The sequence below is a fragment of the Oryza sativa genome, chromosome 4, assembly GCF_034140825.1.
Source record: "Oryza sativa Japonica Group chromosome 4, ASM3414082v1".
NCBI lineage: Eukaryota > Viridiplantae > Streptophyta > Magnoliopsida > Poales > Poaceae > Oryza > Oryza sativa.
Window position 1 is genome coordinate 33,111,499 of NC_089038.1, and position 14,022 is coordinate 33,125,520.

The 14,022-nt window shown below is 42.7% G+C and overlaps 2 protein-coding genes and 1 long non-coding RNA gene across 4 annotated transcripts; 2 read left to right on the forward strand and 1 right to left on the reverse strand.

The window, feature by feature from the left end:
* The first annotated feature begins 82 nt into the window (after positions 1-82).
* Positions 83-3,684, forward strand: LOC4337168 (uncharacterized). 2 transcript variants are annotated; one of them, XM_066309490.1, is made up of 3 exons: positions 83-193; positions 278-448; positions 1,203-3,684. In XM_066309490.1, exon 3 carries the CDS (start codon positions 1,540-1,542, stop codon positions 3,451-3,453), a length of 1,914 nt encoding a protein of 637 aa, XP_066165587.1. In that variant the 5' UTR covers positions 83-193; positions 278-448; positions 1,203-1,539; the 3' UTR covers positions 3,454-3,684. The 2 variants fall into 2 exon arrangements, with proteins under 2 accessions (XP_066165587.1, XP_015635547.1); XM_015780061.3 differs by lacking the exon at positions 278-448.
* A 520-nt stretch (positions 3,685-4,204) lies between these two features.
* LOC112938711 (uncharacterized) lies at positions 4,205-5,090 on the reverse strand. Its single transcript, XR_003241961.2, has 2 exons — positions 4,580-5,090; positions 4,205-4,493 (listed from the first exon to the last, which is right to left on the reverse strand). It is a non-coding gene; the product is annotated as an uncharacterized lncRNA (long non-coding RNA).
* LOC4337169 (DNA-directed RNA polymerases IV and V subunit 2) lies at positions 4,915-14,013 on the forward strand. Its single transcript, XM_015780736.3, has 8 exons — positions 4,915-5,038; positions 6,648-7,252; positions 7,827-8,033; positions 8,812-9,692; positions 9,767-10,058; positions 10,783-11,799; positions 12,460-12,731; positions 13,118-14,013. Exons 2-8 carry the CDS (start codon positions 6,665-6,667, stop codon positions 13,617-13,619), a joined length of 3,759 nt encoding a protein of 1,252 aa, XP_015636222.1. The 5' UTR covers positions 4,915-5,038; positions 6,648-6,664; the 3' UTR covers positions 13,620-14,013.
* Positions 14,014-14,022: the final 9 nt, after the last annotated feature.

Consider the following 14,022-nt stretch of genomic DNA (forward strand, 5'->3'; position numbering starts at 1 on the left):
GAGCCCCCAAAAGCCAAAATGCTATTCCCGTCACCTCCCCGATTGGCATAAAGCCCCTTCCTTTTCCTCTCCACGCCTCTTTATTATTTTTTCCCTGCACACATCTCCATCTCCGCCTCGCCCCCACTGGTCTCCTCTCCACCCCTTCGCTTCGCCGCTTCCTGCACTGCTCTGCCGCTTCTCCATGGTGGTGGTATGGATCTGCAGCTTCTCACTTATTCTCACTACTACTTCTTGGTTAACAAGCCCAAGTTTATGCTTTTTCTTTGCTCTCCAGTTCTTGCTCTACTGTTTTACACGCATGCCTGATGGAAATCCGTGTGCTGTGCTGGTTAGGATAACAGCATGACTTTTGTTCTTGCAATTGCGGGATTGTCTTTCGCTAGATTTTTCATGCTCTGGATGACTTGTTAGTAGAGAAGCTGGCAAACTTAAGCTACGCACTTTGGTGAGAAGTTGGAAAACTGGTGTCTCCCTTGTAGTAGTAGTTTGTTTGTTTATCATCTCCATAGTCCATATGATGTATGCTGCAGCCTGCTTTACTTGTCTCCTTTTAGAGGCTACTGAATTGGGTGCTACCCCAAGGTTTTTAAACCAGTGCTATTGTAATTTTTATGTTCTAATTAATGTAAATTAAATCCAACAGAATTGCTCTTTTACATAGAGGAGTTTTAATATAGTTAGGCATGCGTTTGATTTAGCGTAGCTGGGTCAAATTTGTACTTGTATGAGCAAGGTTGCTTGTGGCTCCAGTGATGGTCGTTAGCATAATGTTGCGCAGGCTTGATACTTGAGGGTTTTTTTTTTTTGTTTTACTATACCATTTCCCTCTGTTTAGCAAGATAATGACAAATTGACTTTTGGGTGGTCCTGCTTCTACCTTGTATACAAAACATTTCTTCAACTGAAAAATAGTGGGGGAGAAAACAGCATATTCTTCAAAGTCTTATCAGGTTCACATTATACTTTAAACTGTGTTTGCTTTTGATCACCCGTTTCTGATGGAATGGAAGTCCCTTGCCTATTTTGACTTGGATGTTTTGCTTGTGACGCTAGCATTGGTCCTTTATTATCTGTAATTGTAAAATCTTCAGATGAACACTTGTTTGCTATACATTGTTTCTACGGTCAATTTTTATGAGCTCTGATCGGTCATTCTATTTTAGTCCTTCATCTTCACTTGTGACATGGCTTGCTTGCAGGTCTTGGAGGACACTTAATTGAGATATGAAGTCCGTTTGTGGTTCTTGTGAGCTTAAGATGCTTGGCACTTGATTTGCTTAGTTTAGCAATATCATCATTTGACATTTCGAACCAGTAAACTTAATGCTCATGGACAGAGCTGATACATCAGGTTTTGTCAGTGGAGGCGTATTTTACATGAACATCCATGTGTATTTCCATTTCGTTTATACTATATGCTTCCTTTATGGTGAAGTTATAAAACTGGGATTCTGATGGTTTGACGAAAGCTCTTGGTCCCCAAACAATACTAAACTCCTTTTTCTGTCACATCTTACCGTATTTATATTAAGAAGGATGGACCTTAATATGACAAATCTTTGGTTTCATGGGAAGGAACATATAGCTGCTTCGCCATTCCCACAAGTTGCAACATCAATGAACTTCACTTGCCTTGGCAGCTCAAAAACAATCGAGACTTCTAAAAAAATGTTTCAGCAGAGCGATCAAAGCTTGTCTATTCCTGATGATGGATGCAGGCTTGTCCTTGGACTTGGACCAACACCTAATCTACATTATGCTGATAATGAGTCATCCGGTGGCAACAGGGATAAAGAATCTGCAAATTTGTTCAGCCAACATTTTGCCATAGCCGATCATGGTCTGATGTTGGGCATTTCGAGAGGTGGCACAAGAAATTTTCAAGCCACAACAATGATCGAGAAGTATTCACATCAAAATAGAAATGGTATCGTCTTCCCACTTACTGATGAAGGATCAACTTCAGCTAAAAGGAAACCAGGTGGTTATGTGCTGCCACTTCTGTTTGCTCCAAGATCAGATGATATCTGTCCCAATGGAACACCACCAGTGACCGATATTCAACATGTTGAAACTGTAGATGATTGTGACGATGATCACATTACGTCTCTTAATCAGCAGAAGGTTCAGATTAGCCCCGAGCCTTCAGCAACAACTGATTGTTCTTTTGCTGCAACTTCAGATATGATATTCTCCTCAACTAGCACGGAGCAGAGAAGTCACCAACGACATCCTAAGAAGTGTAGGTTCAATGGGTGTTCAAAAGGAGCAAGAGGGGCAACAGGGCTCTGCATTTCCCATGGTGGTGGTCAGCGGTGTCAAAAGCCTGGTTGCAACAAAGGTGCCGAGAGCCGAACAGCTTACTGCAAATCTCATGGTGGAGGGAAACGGTGTCAGGAGCTAGGCTGCACCAAAAGTGCTGAAGGGAAGACTGAGTTCTGCATTGCTCATGGTGGTGGGCGTCGATGCGGAACTCCGGGGTGTACGAAGGCAGCAAGGGGAAGATCAGGATTTTGCATAAAACATGGTGGAGGGAAGAGATGCAGGGTAGAGGGATGCAGCAGGAGTGCCGAAGGACAGTTTGGGTTGTGCATCTCACATGGAGGTGGTCGCCGGTGTCAGTACCCGAACTGCAGTAAGGGAGCACAAGGAGGCACCATGTTTTGCAAGTCCCATGGTGGAGGCAAACGGTGTATATTTGAAGGCTGTACTAAAGGTGCCGAGGGCAACACGCTGCTATGTAAAGGGCACGGTGGTGGTAAGAGGTGCCTCTTTGAGGGAGGTGGTGTCTGTCCTAAAAGTGTTCATGGTGGAACTAGCTTCTGCGTCGCTCATGGAGGCGGCAAACGCTGTTCTGTACCAGGATGTACCAAGAGCGCCCGTGGTCGCACTGATTGCTGCGTGAGGCATGGTGGTGGCAAGCGTTGCAAGGTTGACGGTTGCGACAAGAGTGCTCAGGGGAGCACGGACTTCTGCAAGGCGCATGGAGGCGGCAAACGATGCGCTTGGAGCACCGGCTGTGAGAGGTTTGCAAGGGGAAGGAGTGGGTTATGTGCTGCACATGGAACCCTGATGGCTTCAAAGCAAGTGCCTGAATCTGAGCACAGCAGAGGCATGATCAGGAACAGCCTCTTCAGCAAGATGGTCTCTGCATCCTCGATGACGGCTGGTGCTAGCATGGATCATGCCATCTCTTCTTCTCTCCCTGGTGCCTCGTCGGATCGCGGTGAGTCCTTGGAAGAGATGCGGAACGGCAAGCTCCTGATACCGCATCAGGTCCTGGTTCCTGGTTCAATGAGGCCATCTTCTTCGCATGGCAAAGGTCAAGAGGACGGAGGGAGCCAGGAGCAGCAGTGCTTCGGGTTCGTCGTGCCGGAGGGGAGGGTTCATGGTGGGGGCCTGATGTCCATGCTTGGAGCTGGAGGCAATCTTGACGATCCGAAGGACTGAATTTTGCTGAAAATGTTAAAGTTGCAGCTATTTTTATGCTGTCATTTATGATTTCTGCATCTAGAATCTATAAGATTTCAGATCACCATTGCACTATGCTGTCAAGCATGACTGCTTGATCGAAACTGAATTCTGAATTATGTGGCTTAGGCCTTGTATAAAGTATTTTGTCATTCATATGGCACTTACATACACAAAGAGCAGAATACCTGAAGAGCTGTTTGATTGAAATTGTATCCTTCTGTACAGTTGGGATGTTCTCTCGTTACTTCTCTTTGTTCTTCCGGTTCCTGAAACTTTTTGCCTGATACAGAGTTTTCTGGTGCCAAATGTATTTGCAAAGTTGCTATGCTACCTTTGGCACAATAGTAGAGCTTGTGGGTGGTCATTGTCACATTCTGGGTTTACATTTTAACGAAAACCGATCAAAACCGCAAAAATTTGAGGTTTCGTAGGATAAAAGTAGACTCCGAATGAAATTTCAAATGGCTTTCGTAATTCAAAATTGAAAGAGTGAAAATCGACCAAAAATAATTAAAATTCGTTGAAAGAATGTCATACTGCTGCGATCAGGATCCGCGGGGATGACAATGGGTCGGGTCGGACACGGGTAGAGCAAAACCATGCCTGTCCCGATGCCCGATGTGGGTTAGTAGACAAAACTCCGTGCCATTATGGGCATAGGTATATCGGCGGTACCCAATAGATCTCACATGAACAATAACTCAAAAGTTGTAATTTAACGAAGAGAAATAAAATCAATAATTTACCAAATTATTAGTTATCAACAATAATTTGAATTACTCAGAACTTATTATCACTTATCATCACAAATTAACCAAGAGAAAGGGGTATAAGAATTAAGATATTGATCTAAATTAGCTAATACATATGTATCGGGTCCGGCACGGGTTACCCATGGGTAAAAAATATAACCCAGTTGTTACCCACGACGTCTTTGGATCTTGGACGGACGTGTCCACAGGTAAGAAATCACACCGACACTCGTGCCCATCGAATTGAGTATCCGATACCCGGACCTGTGAGTAAAATTGCCGTTATCCGCCGCTTAATCGGAAAGGTGACGTCACTATGTTTAAGTGATGGGAGGGGAATGAGCTTCTACCTGGAGTGGGTCCCACGCTCCAACCATCGCCCCCGGTTTTCTTCACCCTCCCTGACCGAGCCCTCCCTCCACCCTCTCCGGCCGCTCCCTCTCGCCGGCGACAGATCGAGCGTCCACGGCGGCGGCGGCGCGACGGCAGAACTCGGGAACGGCGGCTCCGTCGCCGGCAGCACCTTTGCGCACTCGATCAGACGGCCGATCGTTGAAAAACAAATGATAAACTGGTCGGACCGGTTTGGCCCGGTTTTCATAAAAAAACCGCCTGGTCCTCTCTCTCCAGCCACCACTGAACATGCTACCCCACATAAAACCCCTCACAGACCATCCCCTTCTCCGCCAGAACCCTTCTCCCCCCTCTTCACTCTCCCCGGAAGCATCGCTCGCACGCATCGGACGCCGGAATCCCCGCCTCCGGCGACTAGGGTTTCGCCCTCCGGCGACGCCCCTCCTCTCCACCAGGTACATTCCCCCTCCCGTGTGACGGGGGCTCTGGTGAGGAGCCCCGTCCAACATCCGCCCCCCTCCCCTCAATCCCCTCCTCCTCCCCCCATTTATTTCTCGCGGGTTGAGAGCTCCGTGTGCTCCGGCGAGGTGGCTCTTCCACGAGGGTCGTTTACACCCTGTCGCGAGTGGGTTTTCGATGGGATGGGAGGAGGAGTAGGGTAGGGGAGCATGCACGTTTTCATCTGGGTGGCTGGGTGGGTGGATTGCCTAGGTCGGCTCGGTCGGCGCGGAGTAGGGGAGGAGCAGGGGAGAAGCCGGAGCACGTCTCGTAGATCGAGATTCCGGGGTAGGAGGTTGAGGCTGCGGCGGGGGGTCGGAGGCAGAGATCTTCGAACGATTTTGTTCCTGATGGTCATCTCCCTCGCCGCTTTATTAAGACTGGCGTATGTTGGTATCTTTCTGGCAAACCTAACCTTGTTGGGTTGCTGAGGCCGCTCTACTGCAATGGCGTCTATCAGTAATTAATCCAAATCTGTCTTTCTGGGATGGAAGGGTGTGCCAAATCGTCCACTTTTTTGTGGATTTATTAGTGATTTGTTTATTCGAACTCTTGATGCTGCCAGTACCTTTAGTTCCTGTCATGTGATGATTGAGAGCTATGGTGTAAATTGTCTGACATATTTTGTGCCAGGATGAGTGATGGCCTTTAATTCTGTTATTTAGCGGAGTAGTACATATTGAGATAATTCTTTTTTCGCTTATACAGTTCTGTTAAACAAATTAAGGGTACAGCTACTCTGATTTGTTCCTTTGCTAGTTTTGTGTCACCTAGTGAATCTTAGGCTGAATGCTTCTTTTACTGATGTGCTGAGTTTGAAATACCTATCCTTTTAAGAAAACACTGTATGCGGGCGAGTGTATGTGCACACATTGCGCGTGAGTTTACGTGTACCCCATGCACGTAAATTCAAGGATAAATTCCTTTTATATGACTGAAAGTTAATCCATTTCCTTATTTGGCACTCATTCTCTCAGTGCCATGTGGGTCTAGGGCCCACATGTCAGTGAGCCATGAGACATCAATGGCAATCAATGGACTCTGTAGAATTTTCAGTGGAAAAAGGGGATGGCCACAAAGTTCAAGGATTTCTATTTCTAGTGCTTCAGGGGTGAACATGCCAATGTTCATGGGTGTTCGGGTAAATACTCACATGTTTAGGAAACAGCGTGCATCAATCCACAAGGCTCTGCTCTGTTGGTTACCAGGCGTACACATCTGTACTGCAGGTTCTGGGTTTGATTCTTGGTTTCCAGTCATTCCTATTCTTTTTTTTTGGGGGTGGGGCCGCGCGGGGGAGGGGGGTGACATCTTTTTTCTTCTTGTTTTTTTGTTAGGATTTCAATAGTTTATTTCATCCTCGTATTAGTGCTATTGTGCTAAGTCTCAATATGGTATCTCTACTATGAAAAATATTTAATTTAATTTTTCCATTAATATAATGATACTAGTTATATGTTTTTATTAAACCTTGAATACCCAACCTGCACATTCTGCTTCTGCCACTGCTTGAATGTTTGCTATCTAGTTAGATGGTTTTTGTGATTGTACTGCACTGTTTGCTAGGCTATTCCCTCGAAGTTATGGAAGAGCCATCAAAGGACAATGGGCAATCATCCTGTGTTGTTGATCCTGAGCTGGAACCTATGATGCTGGATGATGCTAGAGAGGGAGTATCCCATACATTGGATGATGCAAATGGGCATTCTTCTATGGATGTTGACAGAGGATGCCATTCTATGGACACCACGAGATCATCTCTGGGTGATGATGGTAAAGGAAAGCGCGACTCATATGCCCAAATTCCAGTCGACATGAGTATTCCAAGCCTAGAAAAGTTCTGCAAAGAAGCATCAAGGTCCTTCTTTGATGAGATTGGTCTGATCAGCCATCAGATAAATTCTTATAACGAGTTTGTCTCACATGGGCTCCAGGAACTTTTTGATTCTCTGGGGGAAGTGACTGTGGAGCCTAGTTATGATCCTTCAAATAGAGGACCAGGTGGCTGGAGACATGCTATCATCAAGTTTGGAAGAGTGCAACTAGAAGAACCAGTATTTTGGTCTCATGGATGTGATATTGATGAACAATCGCTCAAACTGAAGCCAAGGCATGCTCGCCTACAGAATATGACATATTCTTCCAAAATGAAAGTGGAAGTTCATTTCCAGGTCAGGGTTCTTATTGTTATTTTCTACACTAAATATTTACTTTTATGCCATAATTTGTTGAATGCCATGAGCACAAACGGTATAAGCAATGCAAAAAAAAGGTAGCTGTAAATGCTTATATGTGCTCAGCATAATTCCTTTTTCTACTTTTTGAGCGCTGTGTACAACACACAATCAATTCCTGTTCTCCTACGCTTAGCTTGTAAAAGTGTGAACATCACGTGACAATTTGTCCATCCACCGAACATCACCTGAAGAATATAGAATAAAATAGTCCACTTATAAGCGTATAACATGAAATGGAGCAGTCAAGGATCAGATGGGTGATTAGTGTTTCTTGAGCTGCTCCACAGTCAGCAGCATGCGCTGTTGAATAATGTATGGTACTGTTTCAGTCATGCCTGATCCTATTATCTTAATTGAACTATTATGCCAATATATTTGCCTGTTCCTAGTATTATTGTGCGCTGATTTGTCTCCCTGATGCAAAACAAAGCTATGACGTGTTGGTGTTCCTTAGTTTTCTTTGGTGTTACTATAATCTGGTTTACTGAAATGTTCTTAACCGTGTCAGGTTTACTCTATGGAGAAGAGTGACAAGGCTAAAACAGGGAATGATAAATTTGGTTACAAGCGAAACATTATTAATGAAACATATTATATAAATATTGGCCGCCTTCCAGTTATGGTTATGTCAAATTTATGTTGGCTCCACAAACTCAAGGAAAGTGATTGCCAATTTGATTCTGGTGGATACTTTTTGATCAAGGGAATGGAGAAGGTAATACTGTATATTCATGTTTCTCCTTGCCTTATCATTCAGTGATTATGTATTGTGCCTGGTCTCCATTCTTTCATTATCATGTGTTCAAGCGTTTATTTTTGTATGCTAGGATGAACTGCAAGGTTGTGGGGGGAAATTATATAGTAGAAACCTCTGCCTAAATGGAAAGTTGGAAACTCCTACTCAAAAAGTAAAAAAAAAAGAGAGAGGAAAAACTCACATGTAGATATGGTAATTGTTATCCATGCAAAATATCAACATCAAACCCAACATAGTTTGTGAGATATGAAACTGGCAAATAATGAAGGAAAAGTACTTGTCCTGATTTTTTTTTTCTTTTTCTTCGCTATTGTCAATTTCATATCTCATAGATAGTCAAAATTTGATCTTGAGATTTCGTATGGTTGCCTAATATGACCTTTCCTTTATGTGAGTTTCTCTCCCTTTTTGAAATTTTTGGATAACCTCGTGGTTTCCTCCAAAGTTTGGAGGAAAACCACTACTTTATAGGAAACCACCAAGTCATCCAAAGTAGTGGTTTTCACTACAGATTTTCCTCCAAATTAGTTCTGTAGAATCATTTCATTTTTTTTTTGTTTGGCGTTTTAGTATAGTGTGTGGACAGCTGACCATAGCCCTAATTATTCGTAGTGATCTGTTGGAGAGTGATTCTCAATGTTTAAACCCTCTGCTGGAAAGAAAGTTTTTGTACCATATATGGCGTTTTTATTTTATATCACTATGTTTCATACTATATAAATTTTAAATGCTGCAGGTATTCATTGCGCAAGAGCAAAAATGTCTGACCAGGATTTGGGTTGAGGACCGTCCTTGCTGGATGGTCTCTTTCTTGTCTCCAATCAGAAGAAGGCGCATATATATAAAACTAATTGATTCTGCAAATAATGAAGATGCCAGTGGGGGGAAGATCATTTCCATCTCCTTTTTGTATGCAAATATGCCAATATGGTTGATGTTTTTTGCACTAGGCATATCATCAGATAAGGATATCTTTGATGTTATAAATATGGAAGACTGTGATGCTTGTGTTATCAACACAATTACCGCAACTATTAAAGAATCAGATGAATTGTGTGAAGGCTTCCGTAAATCAGATAAAGCCCGGCAGTATGTTGACGAATTGATTAAGAATTCAAAATTTCCTCCTGCAGAGCCATTTGATGATTATATTGCTAAATACCTCTTCCCCAGCATAAGTGGGAACCGGAACAAAGCACTTTTCTTAGGTTACATGGTCAAATGCCTTTTAATGGCTTTCACTGGGAAGCGCAAATGTGACAACAAGGATGATTTCCGGAACAAGAGGTTGGACCTAGCTGGTGAATTGCTTGGAAGAGAACTCCGTGCGCATATTAGGCATGCAGAGAGACTCATGGTTAAGGCCTTGCAGAGAGATTTAAATAGTGAGCGTGAGTTACAAGAATTTGATCATTATCTGGATGCTTCAATTATTACCAATGGTCTAAACCGTGCCTTCTCTACTGGTTCTTGGTGCCATCCTTACAAAAGAAATGAAAGATGCGCAGGAATTGTTGCGACACTAAGGAGAACAAATCCGCTTCAGATGATCTCGGACTTGAGGAAAACTCGCCAACGAGTTGCTTATGCTGGGAAAGCCGGTGATGCAAGATATCCGTAAGTATCTTCTTATGTTTCATGCCTATCTTGTACTATGATGTAAACTGACTTGAAGAAAAAAATACTTACAGAAATCCATCCTACTGGGGAAAATTGTGTTTTATGTCCACTCCTGATGGTGAAAACTGTGGACTTGTGAAAAATCTAGCTGTTACAGCTACTGTTAGCTCCAGAGTAGCACCGCCATTGATTGACAGGTTCATTTCTTGTGGAATGAATAAGCTGCATGAGATTCCTACAGAGGAGGTTCCTAGAATGGATAAAATCTTCCTGAATGGGGATTGGGTGGGGTCCTGTAGTGACCCGGCTTCATTTGTCTTGCGTTTAAGGTGCATGAGACGCAGTGGTCTGATAGATCCACAGGTTTGCTCTCATTTCCCATGGCAAGAAGTTTTCTGTTGGAACCTTTTTTGAGCATTATGTCAATGATTGGTGTGCTAGTCCCATAGTCTTCATCATGCCTAGTTAGGAAGAGTCCCTAATTTTGTTTCATAACCTTTTTGGAAAGGTCAAACTCAAATCTGAATGCTTAGTAAGTCATTGACCTGTATTATCTTACTTCTATTCAGCTTGAATAATGTTGCTTTGAACGTTATATTTAGGTAATCCTGATTTGGACTCTATTTAAGTTATGTATTCTATCTGGATGCATACACACTGGGATATTGGTTCCTGCATATTTTTTCCCCTTCTGTGTAGTATGTGCTACCCCCTCCGTTGAATAAATAAAGTGTATATTGTGTCTCCAACATAACAACTTGACAATAGTTTTATAACCTGATGTAACAAAAGGAAGGAATATATGGAAACATCTATCAAGACAGATAATGATATATTTTTATACAGTTTTATGTGTTTACTTCCTCTGTCCCAAAATATAGCAACCTAGGACTCTGTCTAGATATGTTGTTCTAGGTGGTGTCCCATCTAGTCGTTCTATGTTGCTATATTCTGGGACAGAGGGAGTAATATATATTAATGGCCTCTAGATCCCAAGTAAGTTACATTCTGGAACAGAGACATAACGAGGGATACTTTACATGTTGCCACTAATAGTGTATCTTTTTTTAATGATCCATTTGATTAGGTTGAGATAAAACGGGACAAGCACCAAAGGGAAGTTCGGGTGTTTTCTGATGCAGGTCGAATCCTCAGACCGCTTCTTGTGGTTGAAAATCTCAATAAAATTAGGAGACCGAAGGGCAGTTCATATTCTTTTCAGTGGTTAATGCAACAAGAAATAATTGAGTTTATTGGCGTTGAAGAAGAGGAAGATATACGAAGTGCCTGGGGCATCAGGAACCTATTTGAGAGTGAAGAAGAGGCTCCCATGGTAAAAATGAATAAAGCAGAGGATGTCTTCAATGTTAAGAGGAAGATCGGAGGGGAGGTTTCAGGTTATACGCACTGTGAGCTGGATCTTTCTTTTCTGCTAGGATTAAGTTGTGGTATTATCCCTTTTGCGAACCACAATTTTGCTCGGAGGGTTCTTTACCAATCTGAAAAACATTCACAGCAAGCTATTGGATACTCTACAACAAATCCGCACATCAGAGTTGATACCCTTTCCCATCAACTTTACTATCCTCAGAGACCCCTTTTCAAAACAGTGATAGCTGACTGCATTGGTAGATCAGAATATACTTTTGGGAGAAAGGATGACTTTGCCAGACCAGAGTATTTCAATGGCCAAAATGCAATAGTGGCAGTGAATGTTCATCAGGGGTTTAATCAAGAAGATTCCCTGGTTATGAATAGGGCTTCTCTTGAGCGGGGTATGTTTAGGACTGAGCACTTCAGGAACTATAAGGCTGAAGTAGAGAACAAAGGTGGGCCAGGTGGCAACAAACGACTAAAAATGAAGGATAAGATTGACTTCGGTAAAATGCAAAGCAAGAGAGGACGTGTTGACAATCTTGACGATGATGGATTACCATATGTCGGTGCAAGTCTTCAGAGTGGTGACATTGTCATTGGAAAGGTCTCAGAATCTGGTGAAGATCATAGTATTAAGCTGAAGCATACTGAAAAGGGTATGGTGCAGAGGGTATTACTTTCAGCTAATGATGAGGGGAAGAACTTTGCAGTTGTTACTCTAAGACAGGTAATGATATTGTTTTTATTAAACATGTATCTTCTATCCAGCATATTCATGATCCTGACATTGGTTGCCAGTTGCCACTATATTCATATTATAGTACTCAACAATAGAATGCTGTCCCTTTTGAAAATGTGCAATCAAACTTTTGGACTTTCCGAGTGATGACATAAAAGAGAGATTGTGTATATGGTAAAACCATTACTAGATCTATCATGTACAACACTTTCATTCAATTATGCCACTAACATTTAGTAAATTCTAATAGCTACCAGCATTTTCATAGAAATTGGTTTCAGAGTGCAATTGTGCAATGTCCAAACTGGCATATTTGTGGGGAGATCAAGTTATCGAATATTGGAGTATCATAATCATTGCCATACAGGATGCTTGCATGACTTACTTGATCTGGCAGTCCAGATCCTGCTTATTTCCTTATTATTTAATTTCACTGCTAAACATGATTTAGTAATTGCATTGTCAACTAGGTGTCACCTAGTCGTTGTTACATGACTACATGAGTCACCCAAGACTAGTGACTTGGCAATCTTATTCTATCATATGTTTTTTCTAATATTTTAGGCTGTAATATGATATTTACATTCACTGAGTTCTGGTGGCCAAATTAAGTTTTGTTAATATGATATTTACATTCACTGAGTTCAGGTTCGATCACCTTGCCTTGGAGATAAATTTTCCAGCATGCATGGCCAGAAAGGTGTCGTTGGTTTTCTAGAATCTCAGGAGAATTTCCCATTTACTTACCAAGGAATAGTACCAGATATTGTGATAAATCCACATGCATTTCCTACCCGTCAAACTCCAGGCCAGCTTCTTGAAGCTGCTTTGGGGAAAGGAATTGCCCTCGGTGGTACAATGAGATATGCTACACCATTCACAACAGCATCGTTTGATGTGATCACAGACCAATTACACAAGTAAGTGTTTCTTCTCTAATGGATGAATTGGTTTCTTTCCTAAATTCACTAACCAACCTCTTCACGCACATTGGTACAATAGATGAAATGATTTCGGAGGGGCATTATCGCTCAAATCTGTTTGTTTAACTATGTGGTTACACACAAACTGATATTGTTTGAGCTTTCTTGTAAATCTTGTTCGTTATTACTGCAAAGTGCACATTGAGCAAAAAAAGACAAAAAACAGTGCAGTTTTACAAGTGCGCAATTCAGCATCACTTATTCTTGATATGTTGATCAATCAGGTCAATGTGTGCATGTCACCTTAAGTGGCATAAACAATTGTTTCAGAAAATGTCTTGTAGTGAAACATTACTACAAACTGATGTCTCGTTCCATTTCAGGGCTGGATTTTCAAGATGGGGAGCTGAAAGTGTTCTCAATGGCCGGACTGGTGAAAGGATGCACTCATTGATTTTCATGGGTCCTACTTTTTACCAGAGGCTGATACACATGGCAGAAGATAAGGTCAAGTTCAGGAACACGGGGCCAGTGCACCCCCTAACACGGCAACCTGTTGCTGACAGGAAGAGGTTTGGGGGAGTGAAGTTTGGAGAAATGGAGCGTGACTGCCTCCTCGCCCATGGTGCAGCAGCCAACCTCCATGAGCGGCTCTTCATGCTTAGTGACTTCTCGCAGATGCACGTCTGCCAGACGTGCGAACGTGTGGCGAATGTTATCATGAGGCCTGTCCCAGGAGGAAAGAAGATCCGGGGGCCATACTGTGGGTTCTGCCGCTCTTCTGAAAACATAGTAAGGATCAATGTGCCCTACGGCGCAAAGCTGCTCTATCAAGAGCTATTCAGCATGGGGATCTGCCTTAGATTTGAGACGGAAGTCTGCTAGAACTCCACATCTACTATCGACTCACCATGTATATATATCCTCGTTGTCCCTTGGAGATTCTGTTATGGGCATTAGTGTTGTAGCCACATGACTTCTCTTCCGGTTGGACGATGGCATAGCTAGGAGGGGTGAATCTGAAGTCAGGTGAAACCTTTCTTTTGCTATTTATTTGGGTGAAGACTCAATTCCCATCACCTGCCTTTGATGTCCTGTGACCAACCGATGGCATAGTTAGGGATGGGGTGAATCAGAGGTCAACTGAAAACCCTTTTGCTATAGTTCGATGTTTCACCTTGGCACTGTACTATGCATATTTGGATGAAAACTCATTTCCCATCTCCTGCTTTTGCTGTTCTGTGATGAAGCTTATGCATGCATGCATGCTTTCGTGTTTTGACCGGAT

Excerpts from the sequence above, each read along its gene's own strand:
- LOC4337169 (XM_015780736.3), top strand. The coding sequence starts at position 6,665 with ATGGAAGAGCCATCAAAGGACAATGGGCAATCATCCTGTGTTGTTGAT. Across the intron at positions 9,693-9,766 it reads GCCGGTGATGCAAGATATCC|AAATCCATCCTACTGGGGAA; the intron begins GTAAGTATCTTC and ends AAATACTTACAG. Across the intron at positions 11,800-12,459 it reads CAGTTGTTACTCTAAGACAG|GTTCGATCACCTTGCCTTGG; the intron begins GTAATGATATTG and ends CACTGAGTTCAG.
- LOC4337168 (XM_066309490.1), top strand. The coding sequence starts at position 1,540 with ATGGACCTTAATATGACAAATCTTTGGTTTCATGGGAAGGAACATATA.